General features: G+C 37.4%; 1 protein-coding gene across 1 annotated transcript in view; it reads right to left on the bottom strand.

Annotated features, from left to right (window-relative positions):
- The window catches only part of GTF2A1L (general transcription factor IIA subunit 1 like), a 42,567-nt gene extending 21,142 nt beyond the window's left edge, over positions 1 to 21,425 (bottom strand). Inside the window, 7 exon segments of the mRNA XM_030310571.1 lie at positions 5,018 to 5,604; positions 7,720 to 7,804; positions 10,063 to 10,097; positions 10,100 to 10,117; positions 18,480 to 18,603; positions 18,999 to 19,100; positions 21,405 to 21,425. Of these exon segments, the coding sequence (XP_030166431.1) occupies positions 5,018 to 5,604; positions 7,720 to 7,804; positions 10,063 to 10,097; positions 10,100 to 10,117; positions 18,480 to 18,603; positions 18,999 to 19,100; positions 21,405 to 21,425 (972 nt within the window).
- Positions 21,426 to 24,036: the final 2,611 nt, after the last annotated feature.

The raw sequence follows: 24,036 nt of genomic DNA, 5'->3' as shown, positions 1-24,036 counted from the left end.
GAGGCAAACAATAAAAGACTCTTAAATACAGAGAACTGAGGGTTGATAGGGGTGAGGGACAGGGGGGCAGGGAAAATGGGTGATGGGCACTGAGGAGGGTACTGGTTGGGATGAGCACTGGGTCTTGTACGTAAGTGATGAATCGCGGGAATCTACTCCCAAAGAGCACACTGTATATACACTGTATGTTAGCTAACTTGACAATAAATTAGAAAGAAGGAAGGAAGGAAGGAAGGAAGGAAGGAAGGAAGGAAGGAAGGAAGGAAGGAAGGAAGGAAAGAGAGAGAAAGAGAGAAAGAAAGAGAGAAAGAGAAAGAGAGAAAGAAAGAGAGAGAAAGAAAAAAGAAAGAAAACAAACTGAAGAATACATACTCTACAAGGCATCAAAATGTGAAAGGCTAAAGTTGCAAAAAATAAACATATGTGCATTTTTATCTTTAAAAATAAATAAAACAAAAAAAATAAAAGCTTATATTCTAGTATACATGAATGTGTATATATTCTTAGGTGTTATGTGTACAGAGATTAATAAAATGTACCTCTCAGTACAAACAGGACACTTTAAAGTATCTTTTAACTACATTATGACACACACATGTTTAAGGTGCAGTGAGAACACAGAAGAGATATAACCAATCCAAAAATGAAGGGGGAGGGAGTAGGTCTAGAGGCACTGAAGTAAAATTTCTGAAGTATTAAGTGGATAATCAGTCATTAACCAGAGAGAAGGATGGGGAAAGAGGGGGATTCGGGCACTCGGCAGAGGGGATAACAAAAGCAAGAGAGAGGTAGGCTACAAGGTTAGCAGAGAATTACAATTTGGTGTTCCTACCAAAGTAGTAGCCATGAAATGAAGGAAAAGTAACTAAGAAACTCTGGCAGAGAGAGAACATGGAAGTCCCTGCATACCACATTAAGGAGCTTGAACTTTACCTTGTAGGCGATAAGCCATCAGTGACATGTATAGCAGGCTGCATTCTGGGTAAAGCTCTGGCAGCCATAAGAAGCTGTAAGATAATAGCTAACATGCTCTGAACACAACCATGTGCTAGGTAGTGTGCTGCTGAACACTTCCCCCTGATCATCTTCTGCAATCCTCCCACAGTGACTCCATGGTAGACACCACTACCTTTATTATAAGTGAGGAAACAATAGCTTGCCAAGTCACATAGTTATTAAGGGAAACAGAAGGGATCAACAATTTGGACCCCAGAAGCCTAGGCCTTTAACCTCTAAAATGGATCGACTGGGAAGACTAGAGTGAAAAAAAAGCAAAGACTACAGACTAAAAATTTAGTTAGGAGACTATTACATTATCTCAAATGAGAGACAATTAGGACAACAGCAAGAGATGGAGAAGAGGGAAAAGATTCCAGAAATATTTAGTATTAAAGTTATAAATAAATAAGTTATCAAAATGACATGATTCAGTCTTAAAAAGGAATGAAATTTTGACACATGCTATGACATGGATAAACCTTGAAAATCTTCTGCTAAGTAAAATAAGCCAATCACAAAAGGATAAATATTTTATGATTCCAGTTATGAGGTGTCAAATTCATAAAGACCGATAGTAGAATGGAAGTTATCAGGGGGTAAATGGAGGGGTTAATGGGAAGCTACTGTATAATGGGTACAGAGATTTGGTGTCAGACAATGAAAAAGTTCTAGAGATGGACAGTAGTGATGGTTGCTCAACAATGAATGTACTTAATGCCACTAAACTGTATACCTAAAAATGGTTAAAATGGTAAACTGTATGTTGTATATATTTTGCAGCAATTTAAAAGAAAATTTTTAAAAAGCACATGATATAAAGAGAATAGGGGGAAACAAAGAGCGCAAAGGTCACTGTAATCCTTAGCGTGGGAGACCAGCTAGGCAGTGGTACCATGCAGTGTCTCTGATGAGGGACAATGAATAACATTCCGGTAGCACTGTCTAGAAGGCAAAGAGACATGAGAATGAAGCTCAAGGGAGTAACAGGGTTAGAATCATAGTCATTAACAAATAGATGGTAGTTAAAACCATAATAATCCATGAGATTGCTCAACGAAAATATGAAGTAGGTAAGAGGAGAAATGGTCTGAGGACAGAACCTTAGGAAACAGGAGGAAGACATAAAGAGGATCTCACCAGGAAGGTAAGAGGATGCAGTCAGACAGGTAAATAAATAAAAGATAAGGCAGCAGAAGTAACGATATTTGGAAGTGGTACCATGAGCATGATGCTAAGGCAGGTAAGACATAAAAAAGAATTAAAGAAGATACATTACCCTACCATTTCTCTCCTTCTGCTCCTACTTTTTGAAGTTCCCAAAAAGACCTCATTTTCTAGTTCTCTATAGCATTCTGAGATTATAAAACAAAATTCCCACACTGAAGAATAACCTAACATAGTAATATACACTTTAAAATAGGAGCACATTGAAAATTGTGAGGAATATATTTTATCCAACAGTAAGAATGTAAACCTATAAACCTACATGGAAACTTTACATCTTTGGTAGTCTACACAGGACAAGTAAATATGTGTACTTAATTGTACACGTGTAACTTGCTTTAAGCAACAAGAATTTCTGAAAAGCTACTTAAAAAAAGAAAATCTATGTATAATTCTGAAAATTTTATCAGCATTAACTTTACCAGATTACTAACAACTATTTTTAAAGGTCCCTTACTAAGTATTAATAAAAAAACACCTTATAAAATAAATACTTTTGACTATCTGGATTTTTGTGTTTTAATATAGCTCTATTTTAAAACTAACCAAAGAGTTAATATGGAAAGTTACCCAATTTATCACATGCCCATAAAGCACAACAGCACTAATCTAAAGCTTACTGTGGTGCCAGGAGCTATTAAAAACTATACAAATCATCTCTGATAGTTCTAAAAATTATGAGGCTGGTTTCCTGCCTACTTTATGGACTGTAACAATTTCAGAGACTTACATTACATAGCTTGTTTGTAAATGGTGACTCTGGAATTTGAACCTATTGTGGCTTCCAACTTAAGCTCTCGACCACTATCCCCTAAACAATTCTTGATAATTTCCCTTAACTAATCTATTTCCCCATATCAGAAGTACAAGGTGACATCTAATACGTAACAGTAGAGTAAGTCCTTGAATCATCACACCAAATATCTGCAAAGTTCATACAGAGTTCAGGCAAAAAGTGCCTCCAAAAGTTTTAAGTGATAAAAACAAACACTTATTTTAAATGCACAGTTATTTTTTTTTTCCTCAAAAACAAATGTTTCATAATTATGAGGTTAGCCTACACTTCTTAAATTTTATAAATAATGTGGAAATAGAATGAAAAAAATACTGAAAACAACATTTTAATCTTTATACTCTAAACCCAAACTCAACTTGCTAAAAGAGACTTGCTAACAGCTTTTGAACAGGCTTCATCAAACATCTGAAACATTCTCAAACAGGTCAGTTTCTGATAGTCCCTGTCTTCATCCACTGCCCTTCACTGCACCCTTTATCCTTCCCTTCTACCTAGGAAAATGTTTTATTTTTTATTTTTTTTTAACGTTTATTTATTTTTGAGACAGAGAGAGACAGAGCATGAACGGGGGAGGGTCAGAGAGAGGGAGACACAGAATCTGAAACAGGTTCCAGGCTCTGAGCTGTCAGCACAGAGCCTGACGTGGGGCTCGAACTCATGGACCGCGAAATCATGACCTGAGCCGAAGTCGGCCGCTTAACCAACTGAGCCACCCAGGCACCCCTAGGAAAATGTTAAAGTAGCACTTAACTATGCATTGCTACAGATCTGTACAGCAGTTCTAGAGGACCACTGAACTATTAGCTAGAGACACAAACATTTAATTAGTTGTCATAGGTCACTAAACTGTATAAATAGAATCAGCTTTATTACCTATTTTACATTTGTAAAAAGAAAGCAAGATTTTTAATTTTTAAGATTTTTGAGAGAGACAGACAGAGAGACAGAGCATGAGTGGGGGAGGCATAAAGAGAGAGGGAGATACAGAGTACAAAGCAGGCTCCAGGCTCTGAGCTGTCAGCACAGAGCCCGACATGGGGCTCAAACCCATGATCTGTGACTTCATGACCTGAGCCAAAGTCAGATGGTCAACCAACTGAGCCACCCAGGTGCCCCGCAAGATTTTTTTTTAATTTTGCCATCCAAAATTCTCCATGAATTGGTCTTCCTTCACTATGAATTCCTTGGAAATTAATAATTCAAACCTATTTTTCACATGCAAAGTTAATTAGAAGCTATTTTTTTAGTAGTCTGAATTTCCAAAGATATTAACTGGTATTTCAGCAAGCAGAGAGAAATAAAATATTAGCAAGATAAGGGAAAATTTTCATATGGGACTTGCAGAAAATTTTGTAGAACAATTGAAAAAAATACTTTGGCTCTCTTTTATGTATTAAGTACTACAATGAATTACCTCAAAATATTCATTCAATTACTAGGATGGATTTCTGGGTCTTTTAAATTTATATGCAAACAAACATTCTCACAATGTAAGGAAGAGGTAAAATGGATTACTTTAAAACAAATACACTTTCCTTTAAAGAATATTCTAGGGGCGCCTGGGTGGCTCAGTCAGTTAAGCATCTGACTTAGGCTCAGGTCATGATCTCATAGTTTTTGAGTTTGAGCCCTGCATCGGGCACTGTGCTGAAAGCTCAGAGCCTGGAGCCTGTTTCGGATTCTGTGTCTCCCTCTCACTCTTCCCCTCCCCCGCTTGCACTCTGTCTCTGTCTCTCAAAAATAAGTAAACGTTAAAAAAAAAAAAATTAAAAAAATAAAGAATATTCTAGTTCATTAACTGACATTCAAAGTGTGAAATGCTGGGCATGAATACTTTCAAGAACTGATAGTTATATTAAAAAGAATAATAAACAACCTTCTAGAGGAAAAAACAAGACACATGTACTTGTGAGTACCTTACAGCTTAAAAATACTCAGGATGTCAAATCACCAGCCACCGTCTATCCCCTAATACCATTACACTGAACATAGAACTACCTTTTCTGAGACAGGCAGGCTGCTGGTCTCCTCTGTATTTCTTGGCTGCTTTAAAGAATCACATCCAAACATCCTATTTTTAAGAACATGAAGCTGAGTATCAGTCATGTGCTGGTGCTGGGCGCCTGGTCGGCCCGTGGAGAGGGGCCCACCATTCAGATTTTGAGTCACGCTGGCTGAAACACTGAGCACTGGCTCCACAGGAGAACCTGTCTGAGAGACCTGTGGAGGAAACATAACACCTGGAACACTGATATACTGAGAGCTTTCCAGCTGACTCAACAGAGCTTCAGACATGATTTCACGCTCATTTCCAGAAGGTACAAGTATATCACTGGTGGCATTTTCAAAATGCTTCCTATGCACTAGCCCAGAATGACGAATTGGAGGTTGCTGGGGCACAGTTTCTAGTCTCTGAGATTTTTCAGCAGTTGCTTGGAGAGAACATGGGTTCAATCGTGGAACACAGGTCTGTATCATGGAAGGCTGTCCCAGCTGCTGAAATACTTGCTGAACTGGATGAAGAATACTTGCTCTTCCAGAAGTCTGTGTCACCATAATTGGTACACTGACTTTATAAAGGTGACCTTAAAAGAGAGAAAACAAAACCATAAGTAGGATAGAAACCTAATTTCGTTGAAAGAAAGAAAGAAAGAAAGAAAGAAAGAAAGAAAGAAAGAAAGAAAGAAAGAAAAATAGGAACCCTGGCAGCCCTTTCTGCCCTTGAGTCCTGTCCCTGTGCTTTAACAGAACTGTCTTTTTTACAATGAAAAAAATAAATAAATAAAAATAAAAATTTTAAAAACTTAAAAGAAACCCTCAGGCATAACAAACTGTCAGGCAATACATCAATATGTTAATAATGGTTATCTCTAGGAGTTTTTATTTTATTCTTCAGATTTTCTGTATTTTCTACAATAAATATCCATTACTCTATCATTAAAAATTAAAGAGGTCTCACTTTAACTCTAGTCTTTTCTCACTATTGCTCATATGGCACATTTTGCGATACATACAGGCCACCAGTATTTACTCCACAGAAGTATTGCATTGTTTGATAAATTACAATGTTACCAACCCAAATTGGGATTTTTTTTTTAATTTTTTTTTTTTTTTAATTTTTTTTTTCAACGTTTATTTATTTTTGCGACAGAGACAGAGCATGAACGGGGGAGGGGCAGAGAGAGAGGGAGACACAGAATCGGAAACAGGCTCCAGGCTCTGAGCCATCAGCCCAGAGCCTGACGCGGGGCTCGAACCCACGGACCGCGAGATCGTGACCTGGCTGAAGTCGGACGCTTAACTGACTGCGCCACCCAGGCGCCCCCCAAATTGGGATTTTAACAAACATAATCATGGAGAATGTATTTCAGATATTTAAGATATACCATGTAATGACTCTAAGACAAGGCTATCCAAAAGGAGTTTAATAATTTCAAACTCCCCCCCGCCCCCCACATTTTCATCTTTTTTTCCTCTTTAAAATAACACTGTAAAAGGGGTGTCTGGGTTAAGCATCTGACTTCAGCTCAGGACACAATCTTGTGGTTTGTGAGTTCGAGACCTGCATCAGGCTCTGTACTGACAGCTCAGAACCTGGAGCCTGCTTCAGATTTTGTGTCCTCCTCTCTTTCTGCTCCTCCCCGCCTTGTGTTCTGCCTCTGTCTGTCTGTCTCTCTCTCTTTCTCAAAAAATGAACATTAAAAAAAAAATTAATAAAGTAAAATAACACTTAAAAGGAGAAGGAAGAAATTATTTTTTTAAGCACTCAGTCAGGTGCTTTAAACTTTGTGACAACCTCAATAATAGGTATGATTCTCTTTCAAATCAAGAAATGGTACTCTGGGGTACCTGGGTGGCTCAGTTAAGTGGCCAACTCTTGATTTCACTTCAGGTTGTAATCTCACAGCTCATGAGTTAGAGTCCCTTGTTGGGCTTGGGATTCTCTCTCTCCCTCTCTCCCCTGCCCCTCCCTCTCTCTCTGCCCTCCCCCACATGTGTGAGCTCTCTATCTCTCAAAATAAACTTTGAAGAAAAAAAAAAACAGTATTCTGAAAAGCAAAGGATGGTTCATCTCTGAACTTCTTGTATATTCTATTATACTATACAATCTCCAGTAAGAAAGGAGGCAAAAGTTGATCAAGGTAATGTTTAGTTTTTCCTGATTAGAGCTAGCAGAGACACAGAATGTTATTTTGTATTTGTCAAAAATTTTTTTAATATTTATTTTTGAGAAAGAGAGAGCGTGAGCAGAGAAGGAACAGAGAGAGGGGGAGACACAGGATCCAAAGCAGACTCCAGGTTCTGAACTGTCAGCACAGAGCGCAATGCGAGGCTCAAACCCACGAACTATGAGATCATGACCTGAGCCAAAGTCACTTAACTGACTGAGCCACCCAGGGCCCCATGTCAAAATTTAGATAATTGATTTGAATTAGAGAAATACATATAAAGCATCTTATACAACATTAGGGAAGATAACTGAGAATAAGTAAGAGGACAGGCCTAGTACAGTGTCTTTTATGGGAGAATGCCTCCAGAACAGCAATAACCACCATTTAGTATGCCTCTTAAAATAAGTTGTAGTAAAACTTCCTATAACTTCAATAACTTCCAGCATACAGTTTATTAAAAATCATGAAAATTAACATCCAGTAGTCAGTACCAGTGCTAAAATAAATTATTCGGGGCTATACTCTTACCAGATGCAGTCTGTAGTGTCACACCTGCTGGTACATGAATAGGATAACCAGGAAGAGTGAAGCCTGCACTAGAGTTTGAGGCGCCCTAGATATGAGAAATTTAATTAGAAAGTTAGAAAAGGGCTTTACTTCTACCTTTTTTTCCTGATATCATGAGGGTAAAAAATAATCTGATTCAGGATAAAAGGACAATGGTTGGACCACACTTAACATTAGTGCTGAGTTCTTTGAATAAAACAGCTTTTCAATATTTGATTTAGATTATCTCAGCAAGGATAAAAGGAATTCTGTTCTACAGCCATTAGCAATGAAGTCAGTAAGTCTTAGTAAACAGCATCAACACGGACTCATACAACTTGCCCACTACACAGCTTTCCCTGAGTCAGTGATTATCAAAATGTCAGGTGCAAGAACCACAGCTGTTCACAGACTCCTCTGGTCAGTAAATTGATCACTAATGATATTTTAAATTAGATAACACAATAGTGCAGAATTTTTATTTTAGAATAATTAAACCTCGGTTTTCCATTTTTTTAATACTAAATCAAAAGACAAAAAAGTTTTTGCCTACCAGACATGCAAATATTTAAAAAGACTGAAGTACAACATTCAATGTTGGTAAGTACGTGATAAAAAGCACTTTTTCTCAGACCACTGCTTACATGAGTGTGTGTGTGCCATCCTTTTGGAGGGCAATTTTGCAATACATAACAAAGTTAAAACACGCATAATCTTTGACCCAAAAATTCCACTTCTAGGAATATACCCTGATTACCTGATTGTCATGCAAATTCACAAAACAGATCTACAAGTATAATCAATGGAATGTTATACTAGAAAAAAAACGAAATAATTTAAATGTCCATTAACAAAGCTTAATGAAACTGTGATATATCCACTATGGTTAATCAATATTTAACTGGCAGTGAATAAAGATCCATCTAGTATTACTAAAAAAAAAAAAAAAAAAAAAAAAAATTGCAGGGGCACCTGGGTGGCTCAGTGGGTTGAGCCTCTGACTTAGGATCAGGTCATGATTTCACTGCTAGTGGGTTCAAGCCCTGCATCAGGCTCTGTGCTGACAGCTTGCAGCTTTGGAGTCTGCTTCAGATTCTGTCCCTATTTCTCTGGCCCCTCCCCTGCTCATGCTCTCTCGCTCTCTCTCTTCTTGAATATAAACATTTTTTTAAAATTACAGAACTAGTATCAGAGATTAAGCCTACTTTTACCTGAAAATTAATTTAACTTTCATCAAAGAAGGTTAGATGTTCTATACCAAGTAGATCCTAAATGGATGATCTTGATGTTTTATTTTTTTTTTTTTACCCGAGTTGAGCCACATAATAATTCTTTTTATTTGAGTGGAATATTTTGGCCATTTTTTACCTTTCTGTGTAGAGGTTTAGAGTATAAGATTTGGGGCAGAAAATTAAATTAAACCTGTATGTAGAAAATTGAGTAGCTAGATGGATATACATTAAACAGTTTAAAACAGTTGTCTTTGGGTACGATACTGCAGGGCTCTTTTACTTTTACTTTATAAATCTGTTTTTACTGTTTACAGTATATTGTTTCTTTAATCAGGAGAAAAAGTAGTTCCAAAAATTTCAAAGGCAGAGATATTTTTCATTGGTCTCTTATCAAAAGCAGCACCATTCTTCCCAAAAATCCTAGTAAGGCCTATGGCTTTGTTTTTAATGAAGAAATGGAAATTAATGGCCACCACCAACCTTTTGCCTCAGAAAGTGGGCTGAAAGAAAATGAAAAACAGTAGATTATATACCATCAGAACCATGGAAGAGAAAAAGTGCTATTTTTCTCCACCTGAAAACTACTCAATTTTCTAGATACAAGTTGTAATTTAATTTTCTGCCCCAAATCTTGGGGGGGGGGGATCCTATACTCTAAACCTCTACAACAGAAAGGTAAAAAATGACCAAAATATTCCACTCAAATAAAAAGAATTATTATGTGGCTCACTTGGGTAAAAAAAAAAAAAAAATCAGAAAATAAAACATCAAGATCATCCATTTAGGATCTATCTGGTATAGAACATTAATGGTGTGTTAAAACTCCATAGAATTTAACTTCAGAAATTTCCTAACCTTGGCAGATGCTAACAACTACTCTGGAAGACAGGAAGAGTTGATAAAGAAAACGTCAATTCTGGAACTACAGAGTTTTTGCAACATCCATGTTTACAGAAGTCCTGTTCCCCATCCTTACTACACCCTTTCTCATTCACCTGAGGAATATTGAATTATATCATGCCCAGCATTTCTGCTACCATTCGCTTAAAAATGAAGCATACATTTAAAACTATATCCTTAATAAGCTACATACCAGTTCTGCTGTAGTAAAACTGGCAAGAGGTCTACAGCAGGAATAACTAATGATGCTGCATAGAAAAAAAAATAAAATTCTACATCCATTACAATTTACCAATTTAATAAAATTGCTAAGTCTAGCTTATTTTAAAAATGTTTTCCATCACTAACATGTTTGACCATGGTGAATCCAAACTTCCTAATTCCAAGGGAGGTAAAAGAATTAATTTAATTAATTATATTTTTCTCCAACAGCTCATGATAAAGACTTTATAACTAACCTATTTTAAGTACCAAAAGAAAATATCTCATTGTAATCAAGTATACAGTAGTATAGAACCCCATAAGAAAATACTTAGGCTGTTTTTATCAAGTCAGTATAACTCTAAATCTCTATAACTTTTCATTGGGAAGGAAAAGTACTATTCATTCAAGTAGCACATTTCCAAAGACTACACTATTGAGCAAAATTGTGTACCCCAACATAAACCATTAAAATTTTACAGATTCAAAGAATTTCCAGAGGTGCCTAAGTGGCTCAGTCAGTTAAGCAGCTGACTCTCGATTTCAGCTCAGGTCATGATCTCACGGTTCATGAGATGGAGCCCTGCGATGGGCTCTATGCTAACAGTGTGCAGCCTGCTGAGGATTCTCTCTCTCTCCCTCTCTCTCTGCCCCTCCCCCACTCATGTATGCACTCATGCTTACTCGCTCACTCTTTCTCTCAAAATAAATAAACAGGGGCGCCTGGGTGGCTCAGTCAGTTAAGCATCCAACTTCGGCTCAGGTCATGATCTCACGGTCTGTGAGTTCGAGCCCCGAGTCGGGCTCTGGGCTGATGGCTCGGAGCCTGGAGCCTGCTTCAGATTCTGTGTCTCCCTCTCTCTCTGACCCTCCCCCGTTCATGCTCTGTCTCTCTGTGTCTCAAAATAAATAAACATTAAAAAAAATAAATAAACAAACATAAAAAAAAAAAAAGGATTTCCAAGTTCATTTATTCATCAAAAGCGATTTACCAATTCTTTGGCCAAATAAAGCCAGCACAGCTACACCAGTTTTTAGAAAATGATTAAGAACATGTTTCCAGAAGTCTTGCATGAAACAAGTATGGCTACTAGAAAATTACAAGAGGACAAATCTTAGGAGAACACAACCTAACCTGCATTAAGTTGCCATCTCATATATCTTTTCTTATTATCTACCAATTTTCTTGGCTATCCCGTTATTTATAATCCAGCTAAAAGGCTGGCCTAATGATTTGGTGAATGTAAGCATAAAAAAGTAAGTGTAAAGAACAAATAGTAACTCCACCACAGAAGGACCTCGATTGACCAAAGTAACCTTAACTTTGCCTCAAGGGTCATTTAGCTGAACGTGACCTCTTAGAATATCACTCTGCCTTTCTTTAATAAAAATAACAAACCTTATGCATGTTATGCAGCCATGTATAAATGTAAGGTTTATTAGGTTCTTTTTTCACACACCACATTAAATTGTCCAAAGATCTGCTTCTGGACACTAGAACGGCTCCATAATAAACAAAGGAGTTCAGAAGAGCAAATATTTTTAACATAACCATCCTTCCCACATTGAGACAACAGAAGTGAAGCTACAGAGATTGAGGATTAATGAAGTAGAAAATTATTTTATCCTCTCGTTCATCTATGGCTTTGCTTATTAACAGGCATCTTTAGAAAGGCTAAATTAGAAAGAAGGGGTGGGGCAGGAACACAATGGTATTAGTCTTAATTAGCTGAAGTAAGCGAAGCTTAAGCGGTACAGCTGAAGCCACAGCCTGAGAGGAAACAAAAATCTGTTAATACACTGTCTGAAGCAATTAAATGAATTTCTTGAGGAAAAATAGCAACAATCCCCCTCTTTTAAATACCTTGCAATAAATCCTAAAGGATACTTTTCTATACTTACATAAATCAAACAGAGCCAAAAGAGAGTTTAAGAGTTTCTTTATAGCTTTCAGAATAAAAGCATTGAACACTTTAGAGAAGTTTCATACGCTCCTACTTAATTTTGATACTAAATGCAACCATTTACATACTTGCACAAATTATATATACTATATATGTGCCTGAAACAATGCTTTTTAAAATACTCAAGATTGTTTTCAATAACCAATTAAGTTTAAGTGAATATTGTGTTCTCAATTAAAACTAAATGTCAGAATTTTGGTCTTCATGTATATATTCTAGAGATAGTAATTCCCAAACAATAGGCTTTACAACATAGAAATATCATATCCCACAAATGTAATTTAAGAAATTCTGTAAAAAGATAATATTACATAATAACTACTAGTGTATTTTTTCCTATACACTAAGAAGTTTTTGATACTTTTAAGGCAGTTAGTATTTCATAATTCTTGGTCCTGCTTGAACCATTCCTAATCTTAATATCCAAGTCACATGACTCAGGAAGTGCAAAGACTGGTCTATCTTCTTCTTTGTCACTACTCATTACCATATGCATGTCTCCTGATAACCAAACTGAATATTCTAACGCAAATCACATCAAGAACCAACAGCACTGCTGAAATTTTCACCAGATTTAAGTTCAGGAACAACTGGAAATATAGTTTGTACCTGAAGTTTGGGAGTTTTGATGCTCAAAGATGAAAGCCATGACAAACTTCTCAAAATTCCTATTTTTCCTTTTCTTGCTCCCCCAAATGACTAATGAGTTTCAGCAAAAAGACTGTGTAACATGAATACCAAATAGCACAAACTGATTTGAACTGCCCTAGAAATAGGGCATAGACCAAGTGACTCCATGTCCCAGTTTACCCAGGATAGTCCTAGTACATACCTATTATTCTGAGGTTATTATTAATGGAATCCCATTTCTCTCTCAAAAATGGATTACAGGCAAAGACTCAGAATAGCCAATATGACATTCAAAGAGGAAAACAAAGTTGGAGGACTGATAATACCCCACTTCATGACTTACTAGAGAGCTGCAACAATCAAGACAGTGTTGGCACTGGAAAAAGAACAAATAGATCAATGGAACAGAACAGAGCCAAGAAACTGATCCACCTAAATATGGTCAACTGGTCTTTAACAAAGGAGCCAAGGCAATACAGTGGCAAAAAGATAATCTCTTCAACAAATGGTGCTGTAACAAGTGGCCATCCAATGCAAAAAATTGAAACTAGACACAGACTTTATACCCTTCACAAAAATTAACTGAAAATAGATCAGACATAAATGTAAAATGCAAAACTACAAAATTCCTACAAGATGGAAGAAAATTTAGATGACCACATGGCAAAGACTTTTTAGATGAAACATTGAAGGCACAATCCATGAAAGAAACAACTGATAAGCAGGGCTTCATTAAAATTTAAAACTCTGTGACGCCTGGGTGGCTCAGTCAGTCAAGTGGCCAACTCTTTTTTTTTTTTTTTATGAAATTTATTGACAAATTGGTTTCCATACAACACCCAGTGCTCATCCCAAAAGGTGCCCTCCTCAATACCCATCACCCACGCTCCCCTCCCTCCCACCCCCCATCAACCCTCAGTTTCTTCTCAGTTTTTAACAGTCTCTTATGCTTTGGCTCTCTCCCACTCTAACGTCTTTTTTTTTTTTTCCTTCCCCTCCCCCATGGGTTCCTATTGAGTTTCTCAGGATCCACATAAGAGTGAAACCATATGGTATCTGTCTTTCTCTGTATGGCTTATTTCACTTAGCATTACACTCTCCAGTTCCATCCACGTTGCTACAAAAGGCCATATTTCATTTTTTCTCATTGAAGTGGCCAACTCTTGATTGCTTTCAGCTCAGGTCATGATCTCACAGTTCGTGAGTTGGGAGCCCAGCGCTGGGCTCCATGCTGACAGTGTGGAGTCTGCTTGGGATTCATATTCTCTCTCTCTCTCAAAATAAATAAATACACTTAAAAAAAATTTTTAAGCTCCTTTGCAAAAGACAACGTCAGGATAATCTGAAAAGCCAAAGGTTGGAAAAAATGCAAAATACTTATCTGATAATGGGCTGTTATCCAAAATACACAAAGAACTCTTAAAACTCAACTACAACAAACAAATTAAAAAATGGGCCAAAGACCTAAACAGACACTTCACCAAAGAATATACAAATGGCAAATAAGAAGGTGCTCCATATCATATGTCATCAAGGAAATGCAAATTAAAACAATGAGATACCACTACATCCCTATTAGCATGGACAAAGTCAAGAACATTGATAACACCAGACGTTGGCAGGAATCTAGATCAATAAGAACTCTCACTATTGCTGGTGGGAATGTAAAATGGTACAGTCACTTTGGAAGACAATTTGGTGGTTGCTTATAAAACTAAGCATACAACCTAGCAATCACTCTCTTGGGGAGTTGAAAACTTACATCCACACAGAAACCTCCACACAGATGCTTACAGCAGCTTTATTCCTAACTGCCAAAACTTGGCAGCAAGCAACCAAGATGTGCTTCAGTAGGTGAACAATTTAACAGTGACATATCCAGACAATGGAATATTATCCAGTGCTGAAAAGAAATGAGCTATCAAGCTTGAAAAGACGTGAGGGAATCCTAAAGTCATATTACTAAGTGAAATAAGCCAATCTGGAAAGGCTACATACTACATGATTCCAACAATAGGACATTCTGAAAAAGGCAAAACTATGGAAATAGTAAAAATATCAATGGTTGCCCTGAGCCGGTGTGGCAGGAAAGGATGAACAGGGGGAGCACAGATTTCCCGGAAAATGAAAATACTCTGTGTGATACTATAATGATGGATACAGGTCATTATAAATTTGCATAAACACATAAGACATGAAAAACCAAGAGTGATAATATAAACTATGGACTCTGGGTGTTTATGATGTGTCAGTGTGGGTTCATCAATTGTAACAAATGTGCCACTCTGGTGGGGGAATGTTGATAACTGAAGAGACTTGGCTAAAAGGTGTAGGAGAAATCTCTATCCCTTCTCCTAAATTTGTCGCCAATGTAAAGTTCTGAAAAAAATTATGTCTTTTTTAAAAAGTGGATTTTAAACTATATATAATCACCCTAAAAATAGAACAGCAGTTCACAAATTAGACTGTGCAAACCCTTGGGGGTCCATGAGACCCTTTTACGGTGTCCACAAAGTCAAAATTATTTGTATAATACCAAAACAATAAAATTTCATTTTTATTCATTTCTCACTAATTTTGTTTTTGTTGCCACTTGCACTTACAGAGCAAAGCACTGATGAGTAGAAGTGAAGGCACATTAGCATGAATTAAGGCAGCAGCACCAAACCTGACCTGGCCACTGTATTTATTCTCCACTGCCATTCACTCACAGTAAAAAAGACAAAAATAATAACAATAAAACTGTTCAACTAAAGAAGTTCCTTAATGCAACCATAAGCAATTATTTTTATGAAATTTCAACACCCGAGTATACATCCCTTTAATATTCTGTGGGATGAAAGGGGAAGAACACATAAAGCATTTCTGCAGCATCCACCAGTACACGGAAGTACACGGAAAAGCACTGGTGCTTTTATTTAAGCTGGGAGCTGTAATCTAGCCTCTTTGTGTTAAACACTGTTTTGCTTGAAAGAATAACTGACACAAACTACAGTTATTCAGACATGGATATCTGGCAGACATTTTTTGAAAATGAACTAAGTGTGTCCATCACCTTGACGAAACGGACAGTATTTGACAATGATAAAATTCAAAGTTTCATCCCCAAATCTCAATTCTGAAAACCTTACAGCCACCACAGTGAGCTTGATAGCTTCCCAATATTTAAACACTTTTCTGATGAAATGTGGAGATATTAATATGATTTTTTTACCTTGCATTAGGAACAATATTTCAAATGCGTAACTCAGTGAACCAATTTTTTCCAAATAACCAATGTATGTTACAAAATTACACACAGGTTCAAGAGCCATTCAAAGTGTAAGACACACCAGTGAACTTTAACATTACAAAAAAGTCTTTTGGTCAAGTTTCAGATTCCACCCTGCAGCTAAGCTCTCAGAAACTACCACTTGTGGAGTTTTAGTGTACTATCAAGTTATCTGAAAATGCTATTAAAATACTCCTCTTTTTCCAATTATACATCTGTGGGAAGCTAGGTTTTCTTCATATACTTTAGCCAAAACCATATATCACAACAGATTGAATTCAGATATAGATATGAGATATTAAAGACATTTGCAGAAAAGTAAAGTAACACCACTCCTGTCATTAAACATTTTTTATTCTGGAAAATGCTTACTGCTAACAAATATATGTTATGTTAACATATGATCAATTTTTTATTATAAACCAACATTTTTTAAAAATTTCTCAGCTTTATTTTTTTAAGTAGGCTCCATACTGAACTTACTACCCTGAGATCAAGACCTGAGCTGAGATCAAGAGTCAGACACAACCAAGTGAGCCACTCATGTACCCCTAAATTTCTCAGCTTTAATTTCTGATATGGTAAACATATATTTACAACTTCCGTTAAAAAAAAAAAAAAGTTCTTTGAGGCCCTCAATTTTAAAAGTACAAAGGGGTCCTGAGACCCAAAAAAAAGGTTGATAATTGAAGATACAGGAAATTATTAAGCAAATGGATAATACAGTCAAAGAAAATATGACAGGGCAAAAAGCTCTAAAGATGGAACAAAGGCAAATGACTTACTCCATTGTAGATTTAATTTGAACTTGTTATCAAGAGACAAAAAGGTTGCAGAAGTAAGTTAGTTTAGGTTATTTTAATCGGGCCTTTAAAAGCACACAATGAGAAGGTATAATTAAGAAGTACTTCAATTTTACAAGGCTATTTACTTCAAGAATTTTATTGTAGGAAACCTGAAAGAAGGGGATAAAAACAAGGCCTGTAATGCATTTTTAAAGGATCCATGTACTTCCTCCTAAACCTTTTCATTACAAAATGATGTAGAAGAGAATAAAAACTGTCTTGTTTAAATGTAATTATTTCTATTATTCTAACTCTCAAGACAGAATAAGAATCAAGTGCTGAGTGAAAGCCAGACAGACATATTAGTTGCAAGACTATTTTGTGATTTAAATCATGGTAATATTACCATCTTGCGGCAAAATCAAGTATTGCAATTTTGAATGACAAAGAACCTGTAAAGTGTTAACTGCTTTTGATAAAAGACAGTCAAGTCTTTTACTCCTCCACGCTGGCCACTCTCCAAGTCGCTCCTGGGTAAAAAAAATCTTTAAAGTTCTTCAGTAAAGAATAAAGAATGTTATTTCAATAGAGAAACAAAAGGATGACCTAATAAAATAGTTAAGTTAAAAACAGAAGCATAACCAAAACCCAGTAACTGATGTAAATGTTTCAGTGCTTCAACTTGGTAATTAAACTGCCATGGTTAATTCTTATAAAGCAAAGTTATACTTTATAAGCATAGCATTAGATAAAATCTATGTTTGGTAATTCAATATTATTAACTTACTTTTTAAGTTATAATTGCTGCCACACTTAAATTCTCTTGTTTTGTCATAAAGAAGGTACTAGCCTCCCTACTATTTTCTCTTCACCTTGGTCCATTTGATTTTCTTTGGAATTTTCCCAAGGATGCAATGAACAACCTAGTTATTACTGACAATCTAATCCAAAAATCTACCCTTGCTTCTTGCAGACACTGATCTATTTAATTTCAGCTAAACACAGTAAAACCCATGTCTGTGTGTGTCTGCATGCAGACATATACATATACACACATTAGGATAGCATAAAAATTGTAAGAATCAGAAAAGAATAAAGGATAGAAAGATATCACAGCATTGTTTATCTTTTCTTAGCTACTTTTTTCCAGTTTAAATGGATATATATATAATATGGAAAATTATTTCCCTTAAAAGCAGAGGTTTAGATGAAGTCCAAGAATAAAGACAAAGTGCGCAAGGTGCATTTCTAGCCATTATATAATATCCAAAACAGTGAGGTAGTCTGAATAACCTCTATATTCTTCTTAACTCTCCATTTTGCTTCCAAAACAATAGCAGATTTATAATTTATACAAGCAAGAGAGAAAGAATTCACAACCATGGAACAACCCATCTTTCCCTCTGCTTTTTCAGCAATGGTGGCTGGGTTGTTCCGTGACTCAACCCAATCAAATTCTCTGAAATAACCAATGGATACTCACAATAGCCCATCAACCATGTAACTTGTTCCTCCAAAGTAACACTTGGTCACCTCTGCAGACTTTAATATTAAAAAAAAAAAAAAAAAACTAGTTTGAATAACCTAATTTTTGTTGCCAATAATTACATGCAGTGACGATTTATTGTTTATTTAATAGTAATGATTTTGAGGTCCAAGCCCTCTCACCTTAAGAAAATAACCCTAATTCAAAACCACCACCAAATGAGAATTTGTTCTGAAAAATCCAAAGAGTACTAATTTACTAGCTGTATCCAACCTGTTGATGACTGTAACGTTTGGTGCAAGCTGTTTGGCAACTGAAGGGTGAACACAGGTGAATGTGTACTATTTCTGAAGAAGTCTTCTGTTGCTTTAGACTGCAAAACCTTTGTTTCCCAGAGCTGCAGAGACAAAAATGTTTGCTTTTTAAAAATAAATAAAACATTAAGATATTTTTTTCTTTTTAATTTTTTAAAAAATTGTTAGCTCAAAAAAAAAATTGTTAGCTCAGGGGCGCCTGGGTGGCTCCGACTTCAGCTCAGGTCATGATCTCACAGTCTGTGAGTTCGAGCCCTACATCGGGCTGGCTGCTGTCAGCACAGAGCCCACTTCAGATCCTCTGTCCCCCTTCTCTTACCCTCTCCCTTTCTTGTACTCTTAAAAATAAACACTTAAAAACACAAAATGTCAGCTGATGTCAATTAAGGGGTTAAACAATTAAGGGGTTAAAACTATAATTTATCAGTTTCTTAAGATGAAAAAACAACAAAAAAGGAAACTTGTATTGTCTACAAACCTGCTTCAAGACTTTTAAAACTTGCTCCTCTATACCTTCTTCAGCAAATAGATCCCGCACTCCTTCAATTACATCTTCAATTACAGATCTATAGAGTTTAGGCTAAATAAAAGCAATTGTTAAAGTTTTAAACTCCCAAGTTTGAATGTATTCAGCCTTAAAAAGACATGCAGTGTACATTTTCTTATGGTTTAAAGAAAAACCACCATAAGGATATTTACTGGTGCAATCTACTCCCAATATAGCCTCAGCTGTCCATAAATTGTCAGCTTCTGACCCATAGCCTCATTCTATCTATGAGGCTGACTTACAGGACTACAATCAAATATGAGATAATAATCTTATCAAGATGTTAAGTTACAGTTGGGTTACTTGATTTTTCTGTCAGAATTTAACCCCCACTCCGCCTTTTAAAAAGGGAAGTTAATTTAAAGCAGATGGAAATCAACCTTCTGTCTTCAATTTACTTTTTTCTCAGAGGCCAAAGTAGCTTTTTTTAAAGTTCACTAGATTACTTCCACAAATGTAAATTGCAAGTCATAAGATTGAAATGAGCACTTGGGGCACCTGAGTGGCTCAGTCAGTTAAGCGTTCAACTTCGGCTCAGGTCATGATCTCACGGTTCGTGGGTTCGAGCCCCGCATCCGGCTCTGTGCTGACCGCTCAGAGCCTGGAGCCTGCTTCGAAATCTGTGTCCCTCTCTCTCGCTCTCTGCCCTCCCCCACTCGCTCTCTGTCTCTCTCTCAAAAATAAACATTAAAAAAAACTAAAATAACAAAAATAAAAGATTGAAATGAGCACTTACAATAGAGTAACCAAAGCCTATCCCACTTCCAAAATATATGTAGTCCAAAAAAATATTCTGAACCACTGCCAAGGAAAAGTGCAACTGCACCAAAATGGAGTCATAACAGAAACTAAGGAGGACATGAATGAATTATAGCCTTCCACAAGATTGTGGCGATAAAAACTCAGACATTCTAGGACTGCTCTTTCATACTACCCAGTGAATACTCTAAATACTCCTACTCACACCAAGAGTAGCTAGATCTTTAATCCTTTTAAACATCCAGGATAAGTTTATGAATAGGCCAATCAATAACATTTAAATAATACGTTATTCACAGGCATATCCATTAAGATTAAGTGCCCTAGATTAGTTGCTTCTTTTAAAACAGTTTACCCTGACAAAGGCATACTAAATTGATGCTTCAATGTTAGTTCCAGCTAGTGTGATCACATTTAAAGCAAGAAAAAAAACTCTTGGGGGCTAAAAATTTCTTTTAAGATCCACCCTCAGAGTATAAGAGGGCATCAAAAATAACCCATTAGAACACAATTTTTCAAAAGCAAAATAGGTATTGAACATACTTTCTCTTCTGGAACTACAGTTAGATTTTATACTCTTTCCCTGCTACCTTTATTAAAACCATGTATAGTCCAGGAAATTCATCTTAACCTCTTGTCAATTTAAAAGAAAACACTCACACCTTCCTTGGGGTTCATCATCAGATAAAATGGTATACATGGTAAGCTTATATTCAAGCCTGACATATCTTAAAATAATTAACATAAAAAAATAGACACACATTGAAATAATAACATGTCTCTAAAAATGGACCTTTTTATGCTGCATATGTATACATTGAAACCCATAAAATAACAGCAACAGAGCTGGACAAGCACACTGCCTTTCACCAAATGTGAAGTTGTTCAGGTGAACTGAAAATAAAGGTGAATCCTTGTTTTTTTTACAATTCAGGTTTTTTAAAGTGACAGAGCGTTTCACAAGTGCCATTTAGCCTGTCAATTCTCATTGAGAGGTTTACGTACCTCTTAAGGGTAGGAGAACAATGTTGGTGTTTAATTCCAATTGTATACTTAAGTATTAAGATGAAGGATGGGGAAAAGGCGGGGGGGAGGGGGGAAGGGGGGTGTAGGCAAGAACTCGAAAAATATGCAGTAACACTTTAGATCACATTACTTGTTATTTCAGATAAATAATATAGCTTAGAATCAACAATGGCCATACCAAAATTAAGAACTGCAGTTAGAGCACAACTGAACTTGGGAATTTTCTAAACACAGAGGAAACTAAGAGGGTTAATCTGAGTTCCAGGTCTAACCACTTCTTCCAGATAGCCTCAGTGTGGGTGAAGAGGGAGGGAGGAGAGGCCCCGGTTCCTCTTGCGGGGGCCAGTCCCAACTTCCGGCTGAGTTACTGATCCTCATCAACCTCCTCCAACACTGACCCTCACAGCCGGGGCTGCTAAGGGAAAGGGTTTCTGAAAATCTGTGAAGGGCCAGGAGGCAAAAAAGAATGTGTGGAGCCGGGCCACCGTGATCGTGGCCCGGCCCTCCCTCTACACAGAGCACAGGCCAAGGGGCCAGGCCGGTCCTCCTTACCACGGGGTTGACGCAGGCCATGATAGCGGCTCCGGTGCCTCCCCCTTCGCGCCTGCGCAGCACGCGGTACTCTGCCGAGGCCCACTCCCCGCACGCTTTGAACGGTGGCCAGCGGCTTGCACGGCTTGCACGTTGCTACGCAGGGACGCTGGGGGCGGGGCAGGGGAGGAGAGAATGTGGGCTCAGCAGGGTACACCGAATAGAGGGGAAGCGGTTGGCAGGCTTGAATGAGCCAAGAACCCAGCTAAAATGGTCCGATTAAGTGTGATCTAACCAGCTTTCGGCCATTCAGCTGACCCCTGAAGAAACTTTATTTTCTCAATCTGTAAAATAAAGGCTAAGAAAATAGGGGAGACACGATGCAGTGGTAGATTCCAGTTCACCTTCAGCTTGGAAGGGGATTGGGCTAGGAAAGTGGGGAGACTAGTGGCATCTGCCCTCACCTTTTACCAATTTTCACCCTTCCTTCTACGCCCCACTCACAGCTGAACTCCAGTAAAAGTGTAAAATAGCTAAATAATTCTAAAATTGATTGCCAAAGTGTAGAAGAGCAACATTAGCATCATCTGGGAACCTGTTAAAAATGCAAATTATTGGGTCCCACCCTAGACCTAGTGAATCAGAAACTCTAAGGATGGGGCCCAGCATTCTGTAACTTTAACAGGCTCTCCAGACGATTCTGATGGGTGCTGAAATGAGATTCACTGTCCCAAGACAAAGATTCTCAGCTTTGGCTGCACATTGAAATCACCTGGAGAGTTTAATAACCATTTGGCACCTGAGTCTCACCCCAGAGACTCTGATTCCACTATGCAGCTTAGGTAAAGAAGGAGTGTTAAAGTCAGCACCCCCACTACTACCCAGGCTCTTTTCCTTCTCAGGTAGAAATCACCATCTCTTGACCTGCAATAATTCCCTCCCTCCCCTGAAAGGCAGAGCATCTAGGAGCATACCTTGACTAGGGCTGAGGATACATCTAAGCATAGATAACATGGAGTCTTAAGAAAGAGAGAAAGTCATCTATTGCCACTACTCTGCCTTTTAAATAGCCTTTTTAGTCTGCAGATAGGTCCTGACTTAACCAGATGGCTAAGTTATTTAATTATTAAAAATCATATCAGGTTTTAAATTGGCTGTTTATTTATTTGTATAAGTTCAGTAGAGCTATTTATGCCCTACACTCTGTATTCACTTTGCCTGGGCCAGGTACGTTATGATTTGTGAGCTTCAAGCAGCTGATTTATATGGAGCCCTTTAGAAGGCTTTCTGAAATTAAAAACTATCTGAAATTTCTTTTACAAAAAGCCAAGAATTTTAAAGAGTAATTTCTAATGATAGTATCTCTACCTGGCAATTTACTACCAGAAGTATGCAAAATGATTTATTTGTCACCCAAAATACAAAAGCTAAAAGCAGTCATTGGATAAATCCAATTAAATTATTCAAGCTGAGAAATAAGAAAGCTGAAAGATCTCGTTTTCCAACCTTTCATAGCCAAGTTTTAAAACCTTCTTCTTAAATGCATATGATTGGTAATCACCTAACAGCATATTGTTTTATATTACTTCCTTGTATATTTTACCCTTCTCAAGGCTATATTGTAGATCATACATATTTCTGAAATTAAATTTGAACCTTAATACCCATAAGAAGTGTCACTAAGAGTTGAATTGTTATTGCTTAGTATACTTAGGAGACTCAGGTCAGAGAGGCATTATGTATCTTTGGCAGAGAAATGTCAGCAGCTTTCCATTTGCCTCTTGTGGTCTTTCTGGATGATCACTAGTAGGTTCAGATATAATTTGTTCCCAATAATAAATAATAGCTTTTAGAGGAGGTATACTTTAACCCATGTTCTAGGTGAATCCATGTTGTAAAATCTGCTCTGGATCTGTGGTAGCCACCATTCATGATGGCCCTAATGATCCTCACCTCCTGGCATTCACAACTTTGTGTTGTCCCTCCAACACTGTACCATGGTTTGTCTGGGTAGCAAATAGGATAAAGCAGAAATAATGTTGTATCACTTCTGAGATTAAGTTAAAAATGACTGTGGCTTCCTTCCTTGAGATTCCTTCAGATCATTCACTTTGGGAGACAGTAGCTATCATGTTGTGGGGACACTCAGCCTGTGGAGAGGTTTGTGTGGCAAAGAACTGAGAGTCCAGCCCATAGCTAACAAAGATCAGAAGCCTGTAGACAATCACATGAGTAAGCTTGGAAATTGATCCTTCCCCCTTTAGGTGGTCCAAGGTGACAGTTTGACTGCATTCCTTTGAGAGATCTTGAAACAGAACCCCCCTCTAGGCATCTTGTGATTCCTAGTCCTGAGAAATTGTGTGAGATAATAAACACACGTCATTTTAAGCAGTTAAATGTGGGGATAATTTTTTTTTTTAATTCTAGAGAAAGAGCAGACAGCAGGGGAGAGGGGCAGAGGGAGAGTGAGAATCTTAGGCAGGCTCCATGCCCATCGGGGGTGGGGTGGGAGAGAGGGGTTGATCCCACAACCCTGCAATCACAACCTGAGCAGAAATCAAGAGTCAGATGTTCAACCAACTGAGCCATCCAGGCTCCCCTGGGGATAATTTGTTACACAGCATGAGATGCAGGGCCCATTGTCTGATTGGAT

The sequence above is a fragment of the Lynx canadensis genome, chromosome A3, assembly GCF_007474595.2.
Source record: "Lynx canadensis isolate LIC74 chromosome A3, mLynCan4.pri.v2, whole genome shotgun sequence".
NCBI classification, from domain to species: Eukaryota; Metazoa; Chordata; class Mammalia; order Carnivora; family Felidae; genus Lynx; species Lynx canadensis.
Note: the sequence above shows the minus strand (reverse complement) of the source record. Positions and strands in the feature narration are given on the sequence as shown.